This window comes from Chelonia mydas, chromosome 8 (assembly GCF_015237465.2).
Source record: "Chelonia mydas isolate rCheMyd1 chromosome 8, rCheMyd1.pri.v2, whole genome shotgun sequence".
NCBI lineage: Eukaryota > Metazoa > Chordata > Testudines > Cheloniidae > Chelonia > Chelonia mydas.
The window spans coordinates 28,814,246-28,832,171 of record NC_057854.1 but is presented as its reverse complement, the minus strand read 5'-3'; the positions used below and the strand labels follow the sequence as shown (position 1 = coordinate 28,832,171).

At 42.4% G+C, this 17,926-nt stretch overlaps 2 protein-coding genes across 11 annotated transcripts in view; one reads left to right on the top strand and one right to left on the bottom strand.

Annotated features, from left to right (window-relative positions):
- LOC102929426 (rho GTPase-activating protein 7) overlaps nt 1–6,582 on the top strand; it is a 193,028-nt gene extending 186,446 nt beyond the window's left edge. For all 9 annotated transcript variants that reach the window (XM_007071452.4, XM_043521041.1, XM_043521042.1 and 6 more), the window contains 2 exons: nt 218–391; nt 3,266–6,582. In XM_007071452.4, coding sequence (XP_007071514.2) covers nt 218–391; nt 3,266–3,383 — 292 coding nt within the window. In that variant the 3' untranslated portion in view covers nt 3,384–6,582. The remainder of the gene's footprint in view (nt 1–217; nt 392–3,265) is intronic.
- Nucleotides 6,583–9,306: 2,724 nt separating this feature from the next.
- Nucleotides 9,307–17,926, bottom strand: part of RARS1 (arginyl-tRNA synthetase 1) — a 29,570-nt gene continuing 20,950 nt past the window's right edge. For both annotated transcript variants that reach the window (XM_037907896.2, XM_043521048.1), the window contains exons 10-15: nt 17,074–17,252; nt 16,244–16,353; nt 14,340–14,445; nt 11,683–11,855; nt 10,269–10,516; nt 9,307–9,523 (exon numbers count right to left, since the gene is read on the bottom strand). In XM_037907896.2, the coding sequence (XP_037763824.1) occupies nt 9,414–9,523; nt 10,269–10,516; nt 11,683–11,855; nt 14,340–14,445; nt 16,244–16,353; nt 17,074–17,252 (926 nt within the window). In that variant the 3' untranslated portion in view covers nt 9,307–9,413. The remainder of the gene's footprint in view (nt 9,524–10,268; nt 10,517–11,682; nt 11,856–14,339; nt 14,446–16,243; nt 16,354–17,073; nt 17,253–17,926) is intronic.

The following is a 17,926-nucleotide window of genomic DNA, read 5'->3' as shown; positions in this document are numbered from 1 at the left end:
TAGTGCAACACAAATAATAGATCGTTTATGGCAGGACTTGTAAGCCTCCTCCATATGGATTGAGGCCTGGAAAAGATTTTTATTCATGTTGTGCATTAACTGAATTGGTCTCTGCCCGTCAGAATATTGCTTTACGCCACAGGCAGAACATCCGATTGTCCAGCCACGTGAAAACATCCTGTGTGAAACATCCTAAAAATGTCCTTCTTTGTTCTAGGACTTGGAGGACTGATCCCCAGAGTGGCACCTGTATTTTGGCAGCTACCTCAGTTGACAGTGAAGGAGCTACTCTGCATGGGATTTTGGCCCATGTCCTTTTGTGTCAGTATCTCATAGAACCAGTTGGCTCCCAGAAATCCAAAGTGACTCACGTCTGCCGGACAGACACAAGGTATCATTTTAGTTTGTTTCTTTACCTTAGCCCTATGGAGCTGCTGGGTCCTGAACACACCTTTCCAGCCACCAGTATGTTCTGTCACACATATTCTACAGTAACATAGAGGAAATTAACATAAAATAATACTTAGCACTCAAGTGGAGAGGGCCTGAGGCTGTGGTCTGGGTTCGATTCCTGGCTCTGCTACTAACTTGCTGGATGATCTAGGGCAAACCTCTCTTCCTTGTAAAAGTTCCCCCTTGTGAAATTAGGATAATGCTACTTCCTCACCTGAGTAAAAACACTTTGAAGTCTTTGAATAAGAAGTGCCTGTTGATTTATTTTGTGTATTCACATAGACATCTTTGCCAAGTGGGGTTGTCTACCACAGGTTTGAGTTTGTGCTCGCTGTAGAGAAGTATTCTGTTCCCCCAGAGTATCAAAAACAAAGCTATTTTGGCATTGGGACAGATGGTATTTAACACCCCACATAATCTTTTACTGAGATTTTTTTTACTGTGAATTTTATCTTAATTGCCTCAAACATCATGAGTACTAGAACTATTCATCACATCCTGTCTGAAGCTGTCGCACAGTGTTGTTGTGTGCTGTTAGAGAGCTATTTATAACGGTTCTGCCCTATTTGTGACTGCAATGATCTGTGTGGGTTTACGGGGAGAGAGGTAGAAAACAGCAAGCAACTGGTATAATCCAATGCTGAATATCTAGAAGCTGGGAAAGATGATTGCTTCACAGTCTCTGCTGGTGGAGCCAATGCACATTCTCGTAAGTTACAAAGGGGGGCTGCATGTTAGCTAGATTTCTATAAACCAAGATAACTCTTGTTAATCTTTCTCCCTAAAACAACAAACAGGTACAGGTTAACCCCCAATATTTTAACATCTTGGGGCACATGCAGAATGTTTGGTTAAGTGGGAGCTTCAATCATGCACAAAGTAGTTGTTCTGCAGGATATGCTTTGCTTCTGACCTGTAGAGGGGGACATAGTACACAGTTTAATCAAAGGCAGGCTAATGGGGTATTATGTGTAGAGGGATTTTTTTCTCCATGGTGTTTCAGAATAAATAAGCTGGTGGAAGAGACTCAAGTCCTATGATGTTGGAGGAAAGTTAGATTTCACTCATACACTAGATATTCTGCTCAAGAACAGTGAATTCTAGTAACCCCAATGCTGCCAAAAAATGTGACTTATTCTGTAAGGTCTTGCTGGAGAGATGGAAGGGTCAACATCAAATTTCATGTCTCAATTTTTAAAAACATTTGAGGCACAGTGTTATACCGTAGTCTCTCTTTTTCATGTGTGCTTTACCTCTGTGCATGACTCTCCTCCCATCTGAGCTCTGGAAAGCTCCCAGAAATTTGAGCCAACTTTGAGGATACTGTGAAATGTCCAGTGGACTTGAATTGCTACATTTTGTTTCAATTAACCAAAACCCAAAGGGGTGAGAGTCCCAAGTAAAGTGGCACCACTTTGGCTAAACAGTCTCCATCAAGCTGTGAAATAGCCACCAATGTCACTGAACAGAAAAACAAGTGGATCTCTGTTGGGGAATGGCTGCAATCACTGTGTAAATATCTAATTACTTTGCAATTACTTGCCTTAATGAGGACACCATTTGGATAAACCTAGTTTGAGTAAGCAGGGGAGTCACTGTATAAGTGATTCAGTTACAAGTTTAGGGCAGAGAGTGAGGTGATCAGTGAGGAAAAGGTGAATGGAAAGGAATTCCTTAATGCAATTTGCTTTAAATTTTTGGGCCTTCCTCATCAGGAGTTTGTTTCCTAAATGGCATGTTCCCAGAGAGACCCCAGGGTGTGAATGCTAATAGTATTTAGCTATTTACGCACTGCTGAACATTCAACATCACAGGAGTCCATGTGGCTGAATTATGAGGGTCTAAATACCAAGAGGTGCTGAGCGAGTATCTTCCTTTGAAATATCAGTGACTTCATCAGGAATTACAGCAGTCAGCATCTGAGGATTTGGCACCTAGCTCTGATGTCCTAAATGACAGCTGACATATTTCAGCCAGATGTCCTGATCCTATGCATTGGAGTGTGAGCTACATCTCTGATCTAGGCTAAGGCATGGTGGATCTACTGTAGGTGGAAGACTGAGGTTTTGCAGAGTTTTTTTGTGGCTTATCTGTTACCTGCAGCGCTATAATAATGGCAACACACTTACATTGTCAAAAAGTGACTAGTGATAGCCGCTCCCTCTGCGAGTGGGTGCTCAGCGTAAAACACCTTAAGCCTTGATGGCTCAGAGAATGGATGCTCAGCACTTCCTGACACGTCATGGTGCGCACCCAAAGGCCATTAGTCACTTCTGAAATAGTAGACCATGGCACCTGAATTAAAGATGATTAAATATTACCAACATCTACAAAAACTTTCAGTTTCTTGGAGGAAGAGCAGAAATGATGGCTCATTTGGGAAGGTTTGATGGAGATACCCCCAGCACCCACTGGAAAGAGATTTGCAGCAGTTAGCAAAATGTCATTAATGTCTAACACCACGATGACCAGTCAAAAATTCTACTATAACCTAGGTGTGATAAGAAAATGAACCTCTTCCAATGTTTCTTCACTGGAATTAGGGCATTTTTGCATTAAACCCCCCCTCTTTCCCAGACCTAGCCAAACTACTCTTTAGGCTATTTTACAGGGAGGAGTTGGCCTTTTGTATGTACACACATACAGTGAGGGTGGGGGTATGTAGGCACTACTGCAGTACAAATGATTAATAATAATTAGGTGTGTATGTGCTTACAAATTAAGAAGGTAGTGAACAGAAAGAAAATGAATTGCTTAGTCCTGTTTAAATATCTTTTAAGGGCTACTAATATATTGACTTCTTGGTTTACAGGGGACGAACAACAGAATGGTACAACAGGGTTTTTGGTCATATGTGTGCTGCAGAACTGATGAGGATAAAAGACTCCTTCAAACCTCTCAGTAATGACACAAAGGAAACGAAAATCTAAAGCACCTGGTTCTAAACAGAGGCTGGTGCTGAGGAATGAACTGCTCCTCTGCTATCATTTTAAAAGCTACAGACTCAAGAGACTTGCCTATATTTTAAAACTAATAAACCAAGAAGTAATTTGTAATGGCATATAAATGTAATGTAAAATAGTAATTTTATAAAGCTGCTCCCCCCCTCCCCCCGCCCAGTTTCAGGAAGCTGTTCTTGAACTGGCTGCACAGGTAGCTAAAAGGTCAAATGTGTATATATACAAAGTTATAAAATGCAATTGTTACATCCAGGAAAGACAAAATATGCTGGTTCAAAATTATAGTTATAAAGTAAATTATTAAACTAAGAACATGGTATTTTTCCAAATACGCATTAAGTATTTTATAAGATGTAGACTTTTATGCATTGTAGAGCATTATGTCTCTTGAAATTTCTTTTTATTGAATAAGGTGGTGGTGATGTGAAGTTAATTTTAACCTCTTTACAGTTGAAAATAGGGCTGAAAACCTATGCCTTTTACTAGAGGCAGCTAAATACTTTAGCATATGCTGTTAACTCTTCATACTTCCTTTTTACATAATAGGAAACCAAATCTGGCGCGGGTGGTTGTTTAATGTTATGGGTAGAGTTCTGCATTTGAGAGCGTTGCCTTCTTTCCCCATGTTGAAGCTTTAGGAATACATTTCAATTGTTAGCTAAAGGCCATAAGCCAAGCTAAATTCTCAGCAGAAATTATGTGACTGGCCTAGCAGAAACTGGTTTTTTAAAGTAACCTTCAACTTAAGTCACTTGAGCTCAATCATAAGCATTGTGCTTGTTTACTGAACTGCAATCATGGTTAAACATTCCTTTTGTACATTTAATAAGCTGCTCATCATGAAAGCCAAAAAGTGTGTGTACACAGATAATTAAGGTGGTACTCCTAGGGTTAAATCTTTTATTCAGCTGTGGAGTGGGGGTTGAGTCTTTTGTTAGTTGTTCCTGTGAAACTAACTTGCCCTGGATTTATGATGTCTTGGAACTTATTCGCAGTTGCATTTGTGATTAAAGAGTTGCTTAGGTATATGCCATGCAATGTTACATCCTTACACACGGAGGGTGGTGTGAATGTTATCAGTGTCTTACCAACACCTAGTAGAAGTTCTGAATCACTACTAGCTTTCTTAGTGCTAGATAAGAGCTGGGATATCTGGACAGTAGGCAAATCAGTCAGTGGCTCTGAGCCAGTGTGGTTGACCATAACTAGAGCAGTAAAGCACAGGTAGGAAGTGAAGAGACAGTCAAATGGAAGAGTCCCATTCAATTACATCACATAAGGGCTGACAGCTAAAAAGTAACTGCTTGTATCTAAATGCTGTAAATGTAAATACTAAGCTAAGATGAACTTATGTCTGGTATTAAATGAGGATAGTGATAGATTAGACATCAAAGAAACTTGGTGGAAGGATGACAATCAATAGGTCACAGTAATATGAGGGTACAAAATATATAGGAATGAGAGCCTAAGTATGGTGCGGGCAAACTACAGCCTGCGGGGTGGATCCGGCCTGGGGCATTGCCCGCGATGGTGCTGCTCTCAGAAGTGGCTGGCACCAAGTCCCTGCGGGAGCAGTAGAGGGCTCAGTGTGTTGCCCTTGCCTCCAAGCATTGCCCCCTGCAGCTCCCATTGGCTGGGAATAGGGAACTGTGACCAATGAGAGCTTCCTGGAGGCATGGCAAGGGCAGTGGGCGGAGCTCTGTGGCCCCCACCCCCAGAGGCTGTGGTTCTGGCTGCTTCCTCGCGTGGGGCCAGGGCAGGCATCCAGGGCATGCTGCTGCCACCCCGGAGCCACTTTAGGTAAGTGGCGCCGGGCCGGAGCCCGAACCCCTCCTGCACTCCCAACTCCCTGCCCTGAGCCCCCACACCTGTCCTACACCCCAACCTCCTCATATTCCCCTCCTCTGCCCCAACCCCCTGCCCTGGCCCTGCATACAATTTTCCCACCCAGATGTGGCCCTTGGCCCAAAACATTTGCCCACCCCTGGACTAAGTAGTGCTGATGGATGGGGGCCTAGTGGTGGTGCATGTGCAAGAAAGCATAGAGGCAAATACAATAAAAATCTTAAATGAAGCAAACTGTAACAGGGATAGAAATTCTATGCTTCAATAATAATATATTCCTATTGCTATAATCTTACTTCCTACCTGACCAAGATGGTGATTGTGAAATGCTCTGGGGGAGAGTTTATAAAAATAGAAAACTGAGTAATAATGGAAGACTTCAACTGTCCCCACGTTGACTGGATACAGGTCAAAGACCCAGTTTTCTGACACCACAAATGACTGCTTCCTTGAGCAGCTAGTTCTGGAACCCAGAAGGGGAGAGGCAAGTGTTGATTTAGTCCTAAATTGAGCACATGCTTTGGTCAAAGAGGTGAAAGGTTTGCTGAGAGCAACCATAATATAAATTTAACAATGTTGGGGGAGACACACAAAGAAGCCCACCACAGTAGCATTTAACTTTAGAAAAGGGAATTACATAAAAAATAAGGAAGCTAGTTAAATGGAAATTAAAAGGTACAGCCACAAAAGTGAATTGTGTGCAAGGGACATGGAAACTTTTTTAAAACACCATACGTGTGGCACCAAACTCAGAAAAAACAGTAAGAGGACCAACAAAATAAAAGTGATAAAAAGCAAAAAGGCACCCTTTAAAAATTGGAAGTCAAATCCTGCTGAGAACAGAAAGGAACCTAAACTTTTTTTGCTGTGTGTTTCAAATTCTTCTTTTGACTGTTAACTTGCCAGAGTTTAAGAACATCAGAATCAGGAAGACTGGAGGAGCAAGGCGTTAAAGGAGCACACGAAGAAGAGAAGGCTCTTGTCAAGAAGCTAAGTGACTCCTTTGACTCAGTCTTTACGGATGTGAGCGATTGGTGACAATGCTGAGGAACTGCCCCAGCATGAAGTGGCAAGAGAGGAGGTTTTCTGGAACAAAGTGATAAATTAAACAGTAATAAGTCAGCAGGCGCAGCAGGCATTCAGTGAAGAGTTGTGAAGGAACTCAAATAGGAAATTGCGAAGGGTGGTATGTAACCTACTTAAATCAGCGTCTGTACCAGCTGACTTGAGGCTAGCTAATGTGACAACCATTTTTTTTAAAAGGCTGCAGTGGTGAGCCAGGCAATTACAGGCTGGAAAGACTAACTTCAGTACCAGGCAAACTGAGTGAAACTATAGAAAAGAACAAAATTAGCAGACACGCAGATAAACACAAGCTGTTACGGAAGAGTCAACAGGGCTTTTGTAACAGGAAATGGGACCTCCCCAAAATACTGGAATTCTTTGAGGGTGAGCCAGTTGATAAAATACTTTAACAAGGTCCTTCACCAAAAGACTCACAAGAGAGTCATGGGATAAGAGGGAAGGGCCCCTAGTGGATCAATAACTGGTTAAAACACAGAACTAAAGAGTAGGAATAAATGGCTAATTTTCAGAAAGGAGCAAGGTAAAGAGTGGTGTCTCCCAGGGAGCTGTATGGGGACCATTCCAACATGAACAATGAGGTGACAAAATTTGCAGATCAGACAGTGAAGAGTTACAAAGGGCTTTTACTGATCTACACAACAAAAATGGCAGATGAAATTGGTAAATATATGCCCATCTCTACACACATTAGCTGTTACCAGAGACCTTAGATGGATTGTTTGGTTAGCTTTTTTTGACTGCTACTGTACAGTGAGCAGCTGTTTTCAATGTCTGAGGAAAGGAATAGATAATGCCACTATATCAATTTATGGCATGCCTACATCTTGAATACTGCATGCAGGGCTGGTCACCCCACTGCAAAAAAAAGAGATATTAGAATTGGAAAAGGTACAGTGAATGGCAACAAAAACAATTAGGGGTATGGAACAGCTTCCTAGGAGGAGAGATTAAAAAGAGTAGGACTGTTCAGTAAAGAAAGCAGACAGCTATGAGGCGCATATGGTAAATCATGAATGGGGTGGAGAAAGGGAAGTGTTGTTTATTCCTTCACGTAACCAAGGGGGCCCCCAATGAAATTAATAGGCAGCACGTTTAAAGAAAAGCAAGTTATTCTTCACATAACTCAGAATCAAGCTATGGAACGTACATTGTGACGGCTAAAACAATGCTAAAAGGGTTCAAAGGAAGAACATGATATGTTCATGGAGAATAGGTCCATCAATGGCATGTTCTGTGTGTCCCTAGCCTCGTTTTGCCACAAGCAAAAGAAGAGATGGGTCACCCATTGCTTGCTTGCTCTGTTCAGGCCCTCTGAAGCATTGGGCACTGTCAGAAGACAGGCTGCTGGGCTCGCTGGACCACTGGGCTGACCCAGTATAAGATTTACCTGCACCCACAATAATGCTGCTTTACCATTTTGCTCTTAAACCCCAGTGAAAACTGGACTCTAGGCCCCACATGCTCATAGTAATGCTGCCAGATTAACTTTATTGCAGCACTGGAAATGTAGGTAGTAATAAGTTTTCCTGAGCTGGAGATTAAAAATGTAAAAGCTCTGTTACCAGCTGCTAACAAGTCACACAGCTAAACCTGGAGCCATGCCTGGAGATAATTTTGCACAACTTTGGATTTAAATCTACCTCCAGTACACAGCATCCTATTCTAAATGCTAGTGCAGCTTTTTTTTTTTTAAAGACATCTTAAACATTTAGATGTAAGCACAAACAATGACAACGCATGTAACAATATAGCAATATATGGTCAGGGATGCCATACTGAATTTTGTAAGAGGTACAGCAAGTGACTTTAAAAAACAAATCACTCCGTATTATGTAAGTTTTAGAAAGTCCAGTGTACCATACTTAAAAGTGAGAGGTTAGTGTTGGGCAATAGCAGCTAATGATTTTAAATGCCCGGAGAGGAAACTCTTTGTTTGGCTGGAGGTATGCTAGGTGGCAGTATAAGCAGGGTCTTTATTTCTAGTTTACAATAGTTAAACAAAAAAAACCCCCTTAGACTTCAATGGCACAGTTGTAGATGCAGAAGGTAGATGTGCCAACTGCTAGTAACGTATGGAGGCTTTGCCACATCCCTGTGCCCTACGTAAGTATTAGAAACAGTGTTTTAACTGTCTTCTTTCTAGGCACTGATAAGTGAGACTGCATTTAAGACAAGCGATGGGTGAAACTACTTTAGCTCTATAGTACTAAGGTGCAAAACAGGCACAGGTTCAACTGAACTTCACTCCCATTTTCCTTCAAAATTAGCTTAAGGTACTGTACTAAAATAAGCTAAATCTGTCTCCCCTGTGGCTCTTTGTGATTTAATTGTAGTTGATAAAATAAGAATATTTGGTCAGTCCTTTTGCTGTGAGACTAATATAAATAAAAACTAAATATTTCCCCGCATACTGTTTAAATATGAATATATAGTAAATGAAACAATAACTTTGCACTACTAGGGCTCTTTGGCTCCTGCACCCCTGGTGATCTGAGTATCACTGGTGTGTCTACAATTGCATCTTTCCAAAGAATTAAGCTATTGAAAAACACGCACATGAGGCTATGCAATGTAGTGCGCATAGGGCAGCCTCGGGTACCAGAGCTTTATATATTTTGAAAGTCTGGAATTTTAATATGCATATGAATTTAACCACTTTCCTCAGATTTGTATTTACTCAGTTTTCTTCCTTTTCTGTAAATACTTTTGGTTGAAATATTCAGATTGTAATAGCCTGGACAAAGCACCTCTAATAAAGGTGCAGCCCTCGAACACTTATCAGCTCTGTTCTCTCTTCCAGGTTACATTACTGATGCATTCTTGACCTTGTTTTTTTAGGTACCTATTCAGCATGCGATATATAAATTCAGGCACCTGTGTGTAAGAGTTGCATATCCTTTAAAACATCACACTGACAATATGCCACCCACGTACAGGGCAGCATACACAAGTTCAATCCACACAATGTTAGCAATTTTTTATTTTTAAAGTAGGTTTTGAATAAGACTCCACTATGACAGCTAAGAAAACTAGTTTAGTAAAATACAAGAGGCCCAAGTGCAGAAGTAGTTACATCTTCTGGACTGGTTTGATGCCCAGGATGTCAAACCCTTTGGCCATAACGGCAGCTGTTGCTTCACACAGCAACATTCTCCACATGTTCACCTTCACTATCGTTCCTGGAGAAGAAAGAAAAATAGTGCAAGCTTGAATTAGATGGTCAGGAAGCATCACAGATTACACATTACAGTCACTGCATTTGTGCTATTTCCATGATGTAGTACAGTTGGAATTATGTAGCTTCCATTACACTAAAAGGGACTGGTGAAAACGCACTATTTAATACACTCAGGTGCTACAGCAAGTAGCATTTTCACAAGAGATGATCGATCACTAGTGCCCACTTTCTTCTCTACTTGAGAGAGTTTTGTTACATGTGCTAGCACTTGGAAACCTCATCTTATTCTGAACACTTTTATAGCTATGGTGAATTTCTTTTTTAAATATAAATGGGAACGGTTGGGTTTTCTGTAAAGCAGAGACAGAGCAGCCAGTGTGGCCACAGACAGCCCTCCTTCAAACACAGCAATAGCTCTGTTTTTTGAATAGACCAAGACATGCACTTGTTCATAAAAATCAGTAACACTGGTCACACAAACTAGATATGATTTACTATTAGCAATAGCTTTGCAGAAAGAACAACAAAAAGCTGCCTTGACATGCTTGTGCATTTGTTATCTTGCATCCAAGAACGACTGGAGTAACAGCATCCTTAACACAAAGTTAAGACTCCCCACGCCTGGATGTTATGACCTTTCAGCCTGGAATGCTGGTACAAACCTGATCAACTGTATCATTAGAATTCTCCAATTACAACCTCACAGAGATGTGCTCACTGCAAGCAAGTTTAAGGGATGCACTCACCAGTTTGCCTGTCTTTTTCCACACAGTAACAGTTATCGTAGAACTCTGTGAAGGTGGTGGCCAGCTCATAGAGGTAGTCACAGAGTGTGTGTAATAAGAGATCATCCAAAATCTTCTGCAGAATCTCAGGGAATCTCAGAATGCATTTGCCCAGTTTCCACTCCTTTTCGTGGTCCAGTAATATCTTTGTTTCTCTAGCTGCCTTCTGCAGCATCTCTTCATCAATGTTGGCCAGACGTGCTATAGATCTGACAAAAAAAAAAAAAAAACAGCCCAGCACTGGTCATGCTTATGTATGGAATTTTGCAACAGGATTGAAGGGCCAAAAGTAAAGGGGTTCTGATTTGAATGATCTAGCTACGGAGTGGTAACTTGAATGGATATTAGAAAACAGCCTGAATTGCCTAGAAAAATATTCAGTTTCAGTACATTGCAAGAACATAGGCAATCAATGAAGGAGGCATGCACTGGGTGGAGAAATTAGTGCACGGAAGCAGCAAGGGACTGGACACGCATTCAAGAGGAAGAGTGGATGAGAAGCTAAAAGGTGACCAGGCACTGATATGGGAAGAAGCCTGGGGGCTCAAGTGTATGTGGGGGCCGTGGAAAAAAAGCGGGAAAGCAGTAATAGATGGGAGGGGGAAACAGGGACAGGTACCCAAAAGAGGTGGTGGTGCACAGTTCCCTTGTGAGAGTGGGCTATGTAATTATTAATAAGCCTATACAAATATTCATTTAGGAGAGAGCACTACCCTGTAATGTCACTCAGAGATGCCTGCCTGGAAAACTTCTCCACACAGACCTGCCCTTTCTGAGGGAGGAAGTTGACTATGTTCACTAAGTAGGCTCCATCTAGACATGAAGGCAGAAAACAAGACAATGGCCACACTGCTAGAAAAATTAGATACGCTCGCCCTCCAGCTGGAAGGACAGCCTGCAGTGGCTGGCCAAGAAGGAGTTCCACTTCCATGCCCTCTCAGAACACATAGGGCTTAGATCACAGCGCACCCCACCTGCTAATACTGAGAACAGATTTACCATGGCAGATGAAGTGTCAGCCCAGCACAAAGTTCAGGCTAAGCTGTTATGAAGCATGGCAGATATTTTACACTATCCAAGGCAGAGCTTTTCAGAGGGGTCCAGCTAGACTCCTCCTTTGGCATTTAAGGATATCATCAGGGCAAGCAGTTCGGGAAAGAAAATGAAACAGGCTTAAGGCCCCAAACACAAATAATTTTTTTGGTTTTTTTGAGTAAGCGGCAGGAGAGCAAGGGAGACCACAGCTGAGATTTCCCTAGGAATTCTGTTATTTTTAGTTAATAAAAGATGGAATAGACATATTACACTTTTTGCAATCTGAAGGGCAACTCATTTTAAGCTTGGTTTTAAAGCAACCAAAATACCCTTGAGCTACCTGATTCGAGTGAAGGCATAGAGCAAGTAAGCAGCTGTATTTCCTCGGTCATCCAACATTTTATCAAAAGAAAAGATGTAATCATTCATTCTGTTATGGGAAAGGTCAGCGTATTTAATGCAGCCAAAAGCAACTGATGTCTGGGCAGCCTTCAGTTCTTCTTCAGTTAAGACCTATAGAAGACCAAAAAGAAAAAAAAATAAAAACAAGTTGTAACCATTCTGTCTCCCACATAGCATGCTTTGCTTCACCACAAACCCAGAGAAATGGAAAGGCCTCAGCAGGAAATATTCTAGAGGCACCAGCCAAGTAACATGCTGGGGGAAAACATGGTCAACTCATGGACTTTGACTCTGCTTTTTCCAGAGGGAAATTAACTAGTTAGAACCCATTTCAAAGCACTGATGATTGTTCAGCCAAATTTGCTTATCCCTTAAGTGAATTTTCTGTTTCATCATGGCTTACTATAAAGTGGACACCTAGATTATCTGGAAACAGAGCAGGATCAGCACAACACTTCCTGCTGCCAAAGAAGTCCCATGCAGGTGTCGTTCCTGTGACACTTAAAACTGAGGCCCTGTCTTCTGTGCATGGACAGCAAGATTAGTGCCTGGGCCCAGGGCCTTTAACCAAAATGTCAGCTGGTTGTGGCCCCCCACCTAATTAGTGGTGAAGTTGCATAGTGGGTAAAGTGCTTTGGAAGGTAGAAAATGCCATGTAACTGTAAATTAGTATTTTGCCCCACTGTCTGATTGACCTCAGAGAGGTTTAGGAACAGTTTAGCATGCTCTCCTATATTCTAAAGGGCATCCTTCCTTCCCCATCACCATAACAGTATGGTCTGAAAGTTTCGACTTGTGTTCCAGAAAATGAGGATCTCTTCAAAATTAGATCACCTCCCATAGTGGAACACGGTATGTACCAAGGCGACACAGTTGAAGGCTACGCAAGAGCAAACTGCCGTGCTATGCATTTTTGAAGCTATTTTGAGGCTGTTGAAATTAGAGGGTGATTTGTCCACAATTCAGGCACTGATATAGAATTCCATACCTTTGCGATTTTGGAGCCTCATGCGTGACCTGCTTTAATTCCAACAATTTAGCAAATAACTAGCTACAGCGCATAGGAGTTTAATCCCGCAGAGATTCCAGTAGATATGCCACAGAGCCAATTCAGAGAGAGGAAAGGTTTGAGCCATGTTGGAGCTCACATCAAGGCCACTGTCTCAACATACATCTTTGCTTAGGGAGGCAGCAAAGGCTGCACTGTATGGAAAACCGCATTGAGTGGTTTGTGTTCTACCACCACCTGCTGGATCTTTAAGGAATCGGCTGTTTCCCCCATTGCATCTCACCAGCCATACAGTGGAGATTTAACGCTGTTTTACAATGCAGGAACTTCTCTAACCAGACAAGGAACACGACCTGCCCCAACTTTTTTTTTTTTTTTTAATTGTTTCCACCAGGTGGCCACTCCTGACACTGGTATGGCTGCGGCAAGAGGCAGCTCTGCGAGTGCTAAGATGGGGTTCCTGGTGGACTGAATGTTCATTTTTAGTGTATCTACCTTTGCTCCTGCTCTTCTATGGCCTGTGACATCTCCTCACCTAACTAACCTCTCCTACCTATTCTAGCTGCCAAGAGAATGTTTGTCCCCAAAACAGGATCAAGTCCTGAAGTTGCTTACCATCCTCAACTCCCTGTTCGCTGGCTGTCCCTTTCCTACCCATCTCACACCCTGCCCCCTTCTAAACCTTGGCTCATATCTCATCCTTTTCCCTATTAAAAACCCCTGCTCTCCCAAAAGGCTCCTGGCCCCATGCTGGGGCAGTCTCCTACAACGCAGATTCCGAGCTGTTCCCGAAAAGCAGCTTGCTCAGCATTCTGCACCATTTTCAGGCAGAGCAAGGAGGGGTGCGGGGATGGCTACAGTAAATGCTTCCAGCACTGAAAGCTTTAACATCCTAATTTATTCTCCTCGATCCAACTGTGCAATAAATATTCCAGGGCTTGTCACCAAAGGGAAAAAGCCGACAGTAGCTAGTGAGGAATACCTAGTGCACACATGTGGACCCTCTTACTGTGCACTAAGGGAGTCTTCTTGCACAGTAGCTTAAGGCATTTGAGAAGTGCATTAAGCTAAACTGCCCAAGGGCATTCAGCATGTCCCCACAGACAGTAAGTGCAGAGTAGCTAGCGTGCTTTCAGTTCACACCCTAGCTTCCTGCCCACTAACTTCCCCATGCAGACAAGCCCGCGGTATGTTTCAAAACTACAATGTCCAGCCAGTGCTGAGGCTTTGCCTGCAGTCCAATCCTGCCGGCTCAAATAAGCTATGATTAACTCAGAACTACACTAAATCCATTAGGAATTAGCATCAGTGTCTACTCCACAGTGCAGGGAAATTTAAGAGCTTCAGAGGTGGGGAGCCTTTCTTACTGGTGTCAGGAACAATTCCAGGCCGTAAAACAGAGCTGCTTGCTAATCACAACATGCAGTAGAATGGTAACTGAAAATAAGCCCAGAGAGCAATGTGATGGAGGGGAAAGTCTTGCTCTGTATATATTTCCCTTGGATCCATTATACAGAAGCATCCAGTACATGATGAAACCCACCACATACTTGTTTCCAAGAAGAAAAGCAAGCCATCACAATTACCTTGTCACGCTCTTTGTCCTTCAGTTTGTCCATTGATCGTTTCAGCCCCTCTTCCAGTAGCTCAATGAGCCGCACTGTATCCCCTGAACGAGTTTTGAACTTTTTCCTGAAAGCACACAGACATGGCTCGATAGAAACCCCACGGCTCACAATCAGCACTATATACAAGCCTCTGCAGAACTAAATCTTACAATTACTTGGGTGGCCCACATTTCTCAATAGTTTAATAGATTCAGGTGCACATTCCAATTGCCTCCGCCCCCGAGTTAAATGTATAAAACAGGCATCAAACTGGTGCGCCTATAAGGGCAGATCAGAACTGTAATAAAACTGATTGGAGAAAAAGAAGGTTTACAATTGGCTGGCTAGGGTGTCAGTCATATGTGTAGGACAGTTTTCCTGTCCCACCAGAGCAACAATTGTCAGGAAAACAGCTCAAAATATTTCCCCGTTTTAACAGTGAAATGCAACAGCAAGGACACAGCATGTGGCCTCTCAGCTACACGTAGCTCTTGCACAATGCACGGGTCTGACGGCAGTATCACTTAAGAGGAGCAAGAGGAGCTTGAGATGGAGTACTAAGTAACTGGCCTAGAACAGGGGCATTGGGATCCCTTTCAATCTCCATGCAGCCCAAGGGAGATGGAGGTGGTGAAGGAGAAACGAAAACCATCCTTCGACCAACCAGAAAGAGGGAGACAGAGGACATAGCTTAGAGTGGAGTCACACCGACCCACAGTACAACACGTGAGCATGCTGTGCGATATGTTCCTTGTGACACAGAGTCACAATACTGCAATGTGAAGCTGCGAAAAACAGACGCGGAATTTCAAGCCATACTAGAATTAGTTTGTGACTTTTGTGGGCCACATATACTTCTATTTATAGCAAAAGGATAAAATAGGATTGTAAAAAAAAATGCTGAATTAGCTATATATCTCCTTCACAGAGAGAATCCTACAGGACAATTCTGGGGTTAAGGTGTTCCCAATTACCAAAACAGAAACACAGGCTATAAAAAGAAAAGGAGTACTTGTGGCACCTTAGAGACTAACCAATTTATCTGAGCATAAGCTTTCGTGAGCTACAGCTCACTTCATCAGATGTATCTGATGAAGTGAGCTGTAGCTCACGAAAGCTTATGCTCAAATAAATTGGTTAGTCTCTAAGGTGCCACAAGTACTCCTTTTCTTTTTGAGAATACAGACTAACACGGCTGTCACAAGCTACAAACACATTTGCTATGGAGTAGACAGAATAATCTTGTCAAACAAAATGCAATCTAAGCCCACAATCTAGCCAGAATAATATATAAAATATTTTTCTTATGGAAAATAAATTCAGATTTCTTATTTTGCAGTTACTTTACCAATGAATAATGAAACACTGGTTTGCAATGTTGATTTAGACATACATGAACTTCATTTACAAGAAATCTGTTTTTTAAGATAGAATTTTCTCAAATAAAAACAGGGCAGAGCTAGTTTGTTTGGGATGGAAAAAGAAGTGGCTTTAAAAAAATAACAACCAAAAAACCTGATTTGTTTAGATTCCAGAAAAATAGTGCACTTTTATAGAATAGTAACAGAATATATGGAAAGACAGTCACAGCAGACATGCAAAATACTCATTAATAAGTGAACTTTGTTTTTTCATTATTTTAGATGTCAACATGTAAAGCAAAATTTTCAAAGTCCAAGTACTTGTATGATATTTGCATTTTAAGTCCTCATACAAGAATATGTCTCAAACAACGGGACAGGGTCTGCTGGAATCTGACCCTGAAAACTGCAATATGATCTGACTTCTTTTCTTTTTCTGTTGTCTGATGCTGAGACAGCCTGGCAAGTGTAATCACAGTATCCATTAAATGTACCATGAAATGGTCTATTCATTTAACTTACTTATCTTCTCCCAGTACCACTCCAAATGCAGCATGGACTACTCTGGTCACGGCAGGGTCATACCAGCCAATCATCTGACCTGCTGCATATACTGTCTGCAAGTGCACTGACTGCAAAGAAATAGAAAAATAAAAAGCAGCTGTCAACTGCATTTTCCAATTGTCTTTTTCCCATTAAGATTCTGGTATAAATACTGTAAAATGCTTTTGTACCAAGAGTGTTATTACAAGGAAAAATAAAGCTTCCCTAACTGATCACGTCCCCTTTTAGACTCATTGCACAGGACACTTGTAATGACGAAGCACTACTGTCATCAGTTTCTACAGACTATTCAGATTTGCAGAAAGTATCAATGCCTGATACTTTTAAAGATCCCTCCCCAATTCTCGGTACAAGAATGTGTGACAAGTGCATCACCGCTGCCTGCATTTTATAGTTCCCATTTAAGTGAATATAAATGCTGGTGAAAGGTACTCAACGGACAGCTCTGGAGACTCCACAGATAAGGCAATTCATGAACAGTGACAGTGCAGGTTTTTATCACTCTCTCCAGCCATTCAGATTCAGCACTGACCTGGATGTGCGGATAGTTTTGTTTCCCGGAGTGTTAAATCCTTGGGCACTGCTGAGATGGCCGCGAGTCTAAACTGTGGTGGCGAATTCTGTGATTGGCCCACAGCCCATCAGGAACTGGACTGTAATTACCAAATAATTTCACATAAGGGCCAATAAATAGCCATCAGGTGATAACACCTTCTAGCCCCTGTCCTCTAGGCTAGAGCGATATCTAGTGACTGACTGAAGAACAAAGCAGAGGTCGGGGTACTCACCTGCCCACTATCCACCACGTAAACAATGATATCAGCCTTTTCCTCAAATAGCCTTTGCTTAAGAGCAGCTAAGTCAGATGTATCATATGTGAAACCTCCATCTGACTTCATGATTGTTAAAGGAACAGAGCATCCTGGGACAAACACAATCTTCCGCCCGTCATCCATCTGTACAAATCCTAGGGAAAGAGGTCATTTGAGGGTAAGCATTCAAGAGAGATTTGCAGAAATATGCAAGTTGTTAGATGCTACATGTAAAAAGTGATAATGCTTTAAAGCTTGTGAAAGCCAGTTGCTCCTATCTATTCACATTCTACCCATTTTGTGCAGGTCTCATTAAATGCTTGATTTCTTAAAAAAACAAAAACACCAACAATCATCATTTGCAAAGAGAGCATAGATTTATACAAATCTAGTTTTGCTGGTGAAATAACAGGCTATCATTAAGAGAGTTCTAGCTTGATTTTAAAACCACTGTAAGTTGGTATCCTGACGCACTTAGTGCAGAGGTGGGCAAACTACGGCCTGGGGGACCATCCTGCCTGGCAGTTGAGCTCCCAGCCGGGGAGACTCGCCCCTGGCCCCTCCTCTGCTGTCTACCCTTCCCTGCAGCCTCAGCTCACCGCGCTGCGCTCTGGGCAGCAGGGCTGCAAGCTCCTGCTGGGCAGTGCAGCTGCAAGAGCCGCCGGCCTGCCTCGGTGCTCTAAACTGCGTGGCTGCCAATCCTGGTGCTCTGAGCAGCAGGGTAAGGGGCGCAGGGGGGTTGGATAAGGGGCAGGGAGTCCCAGGGGGCAGTCAGGGGACAGAGGGCGGTTGGATAGGACGTGGGAGTCCTGGGGGGCCTGTCAGAGGG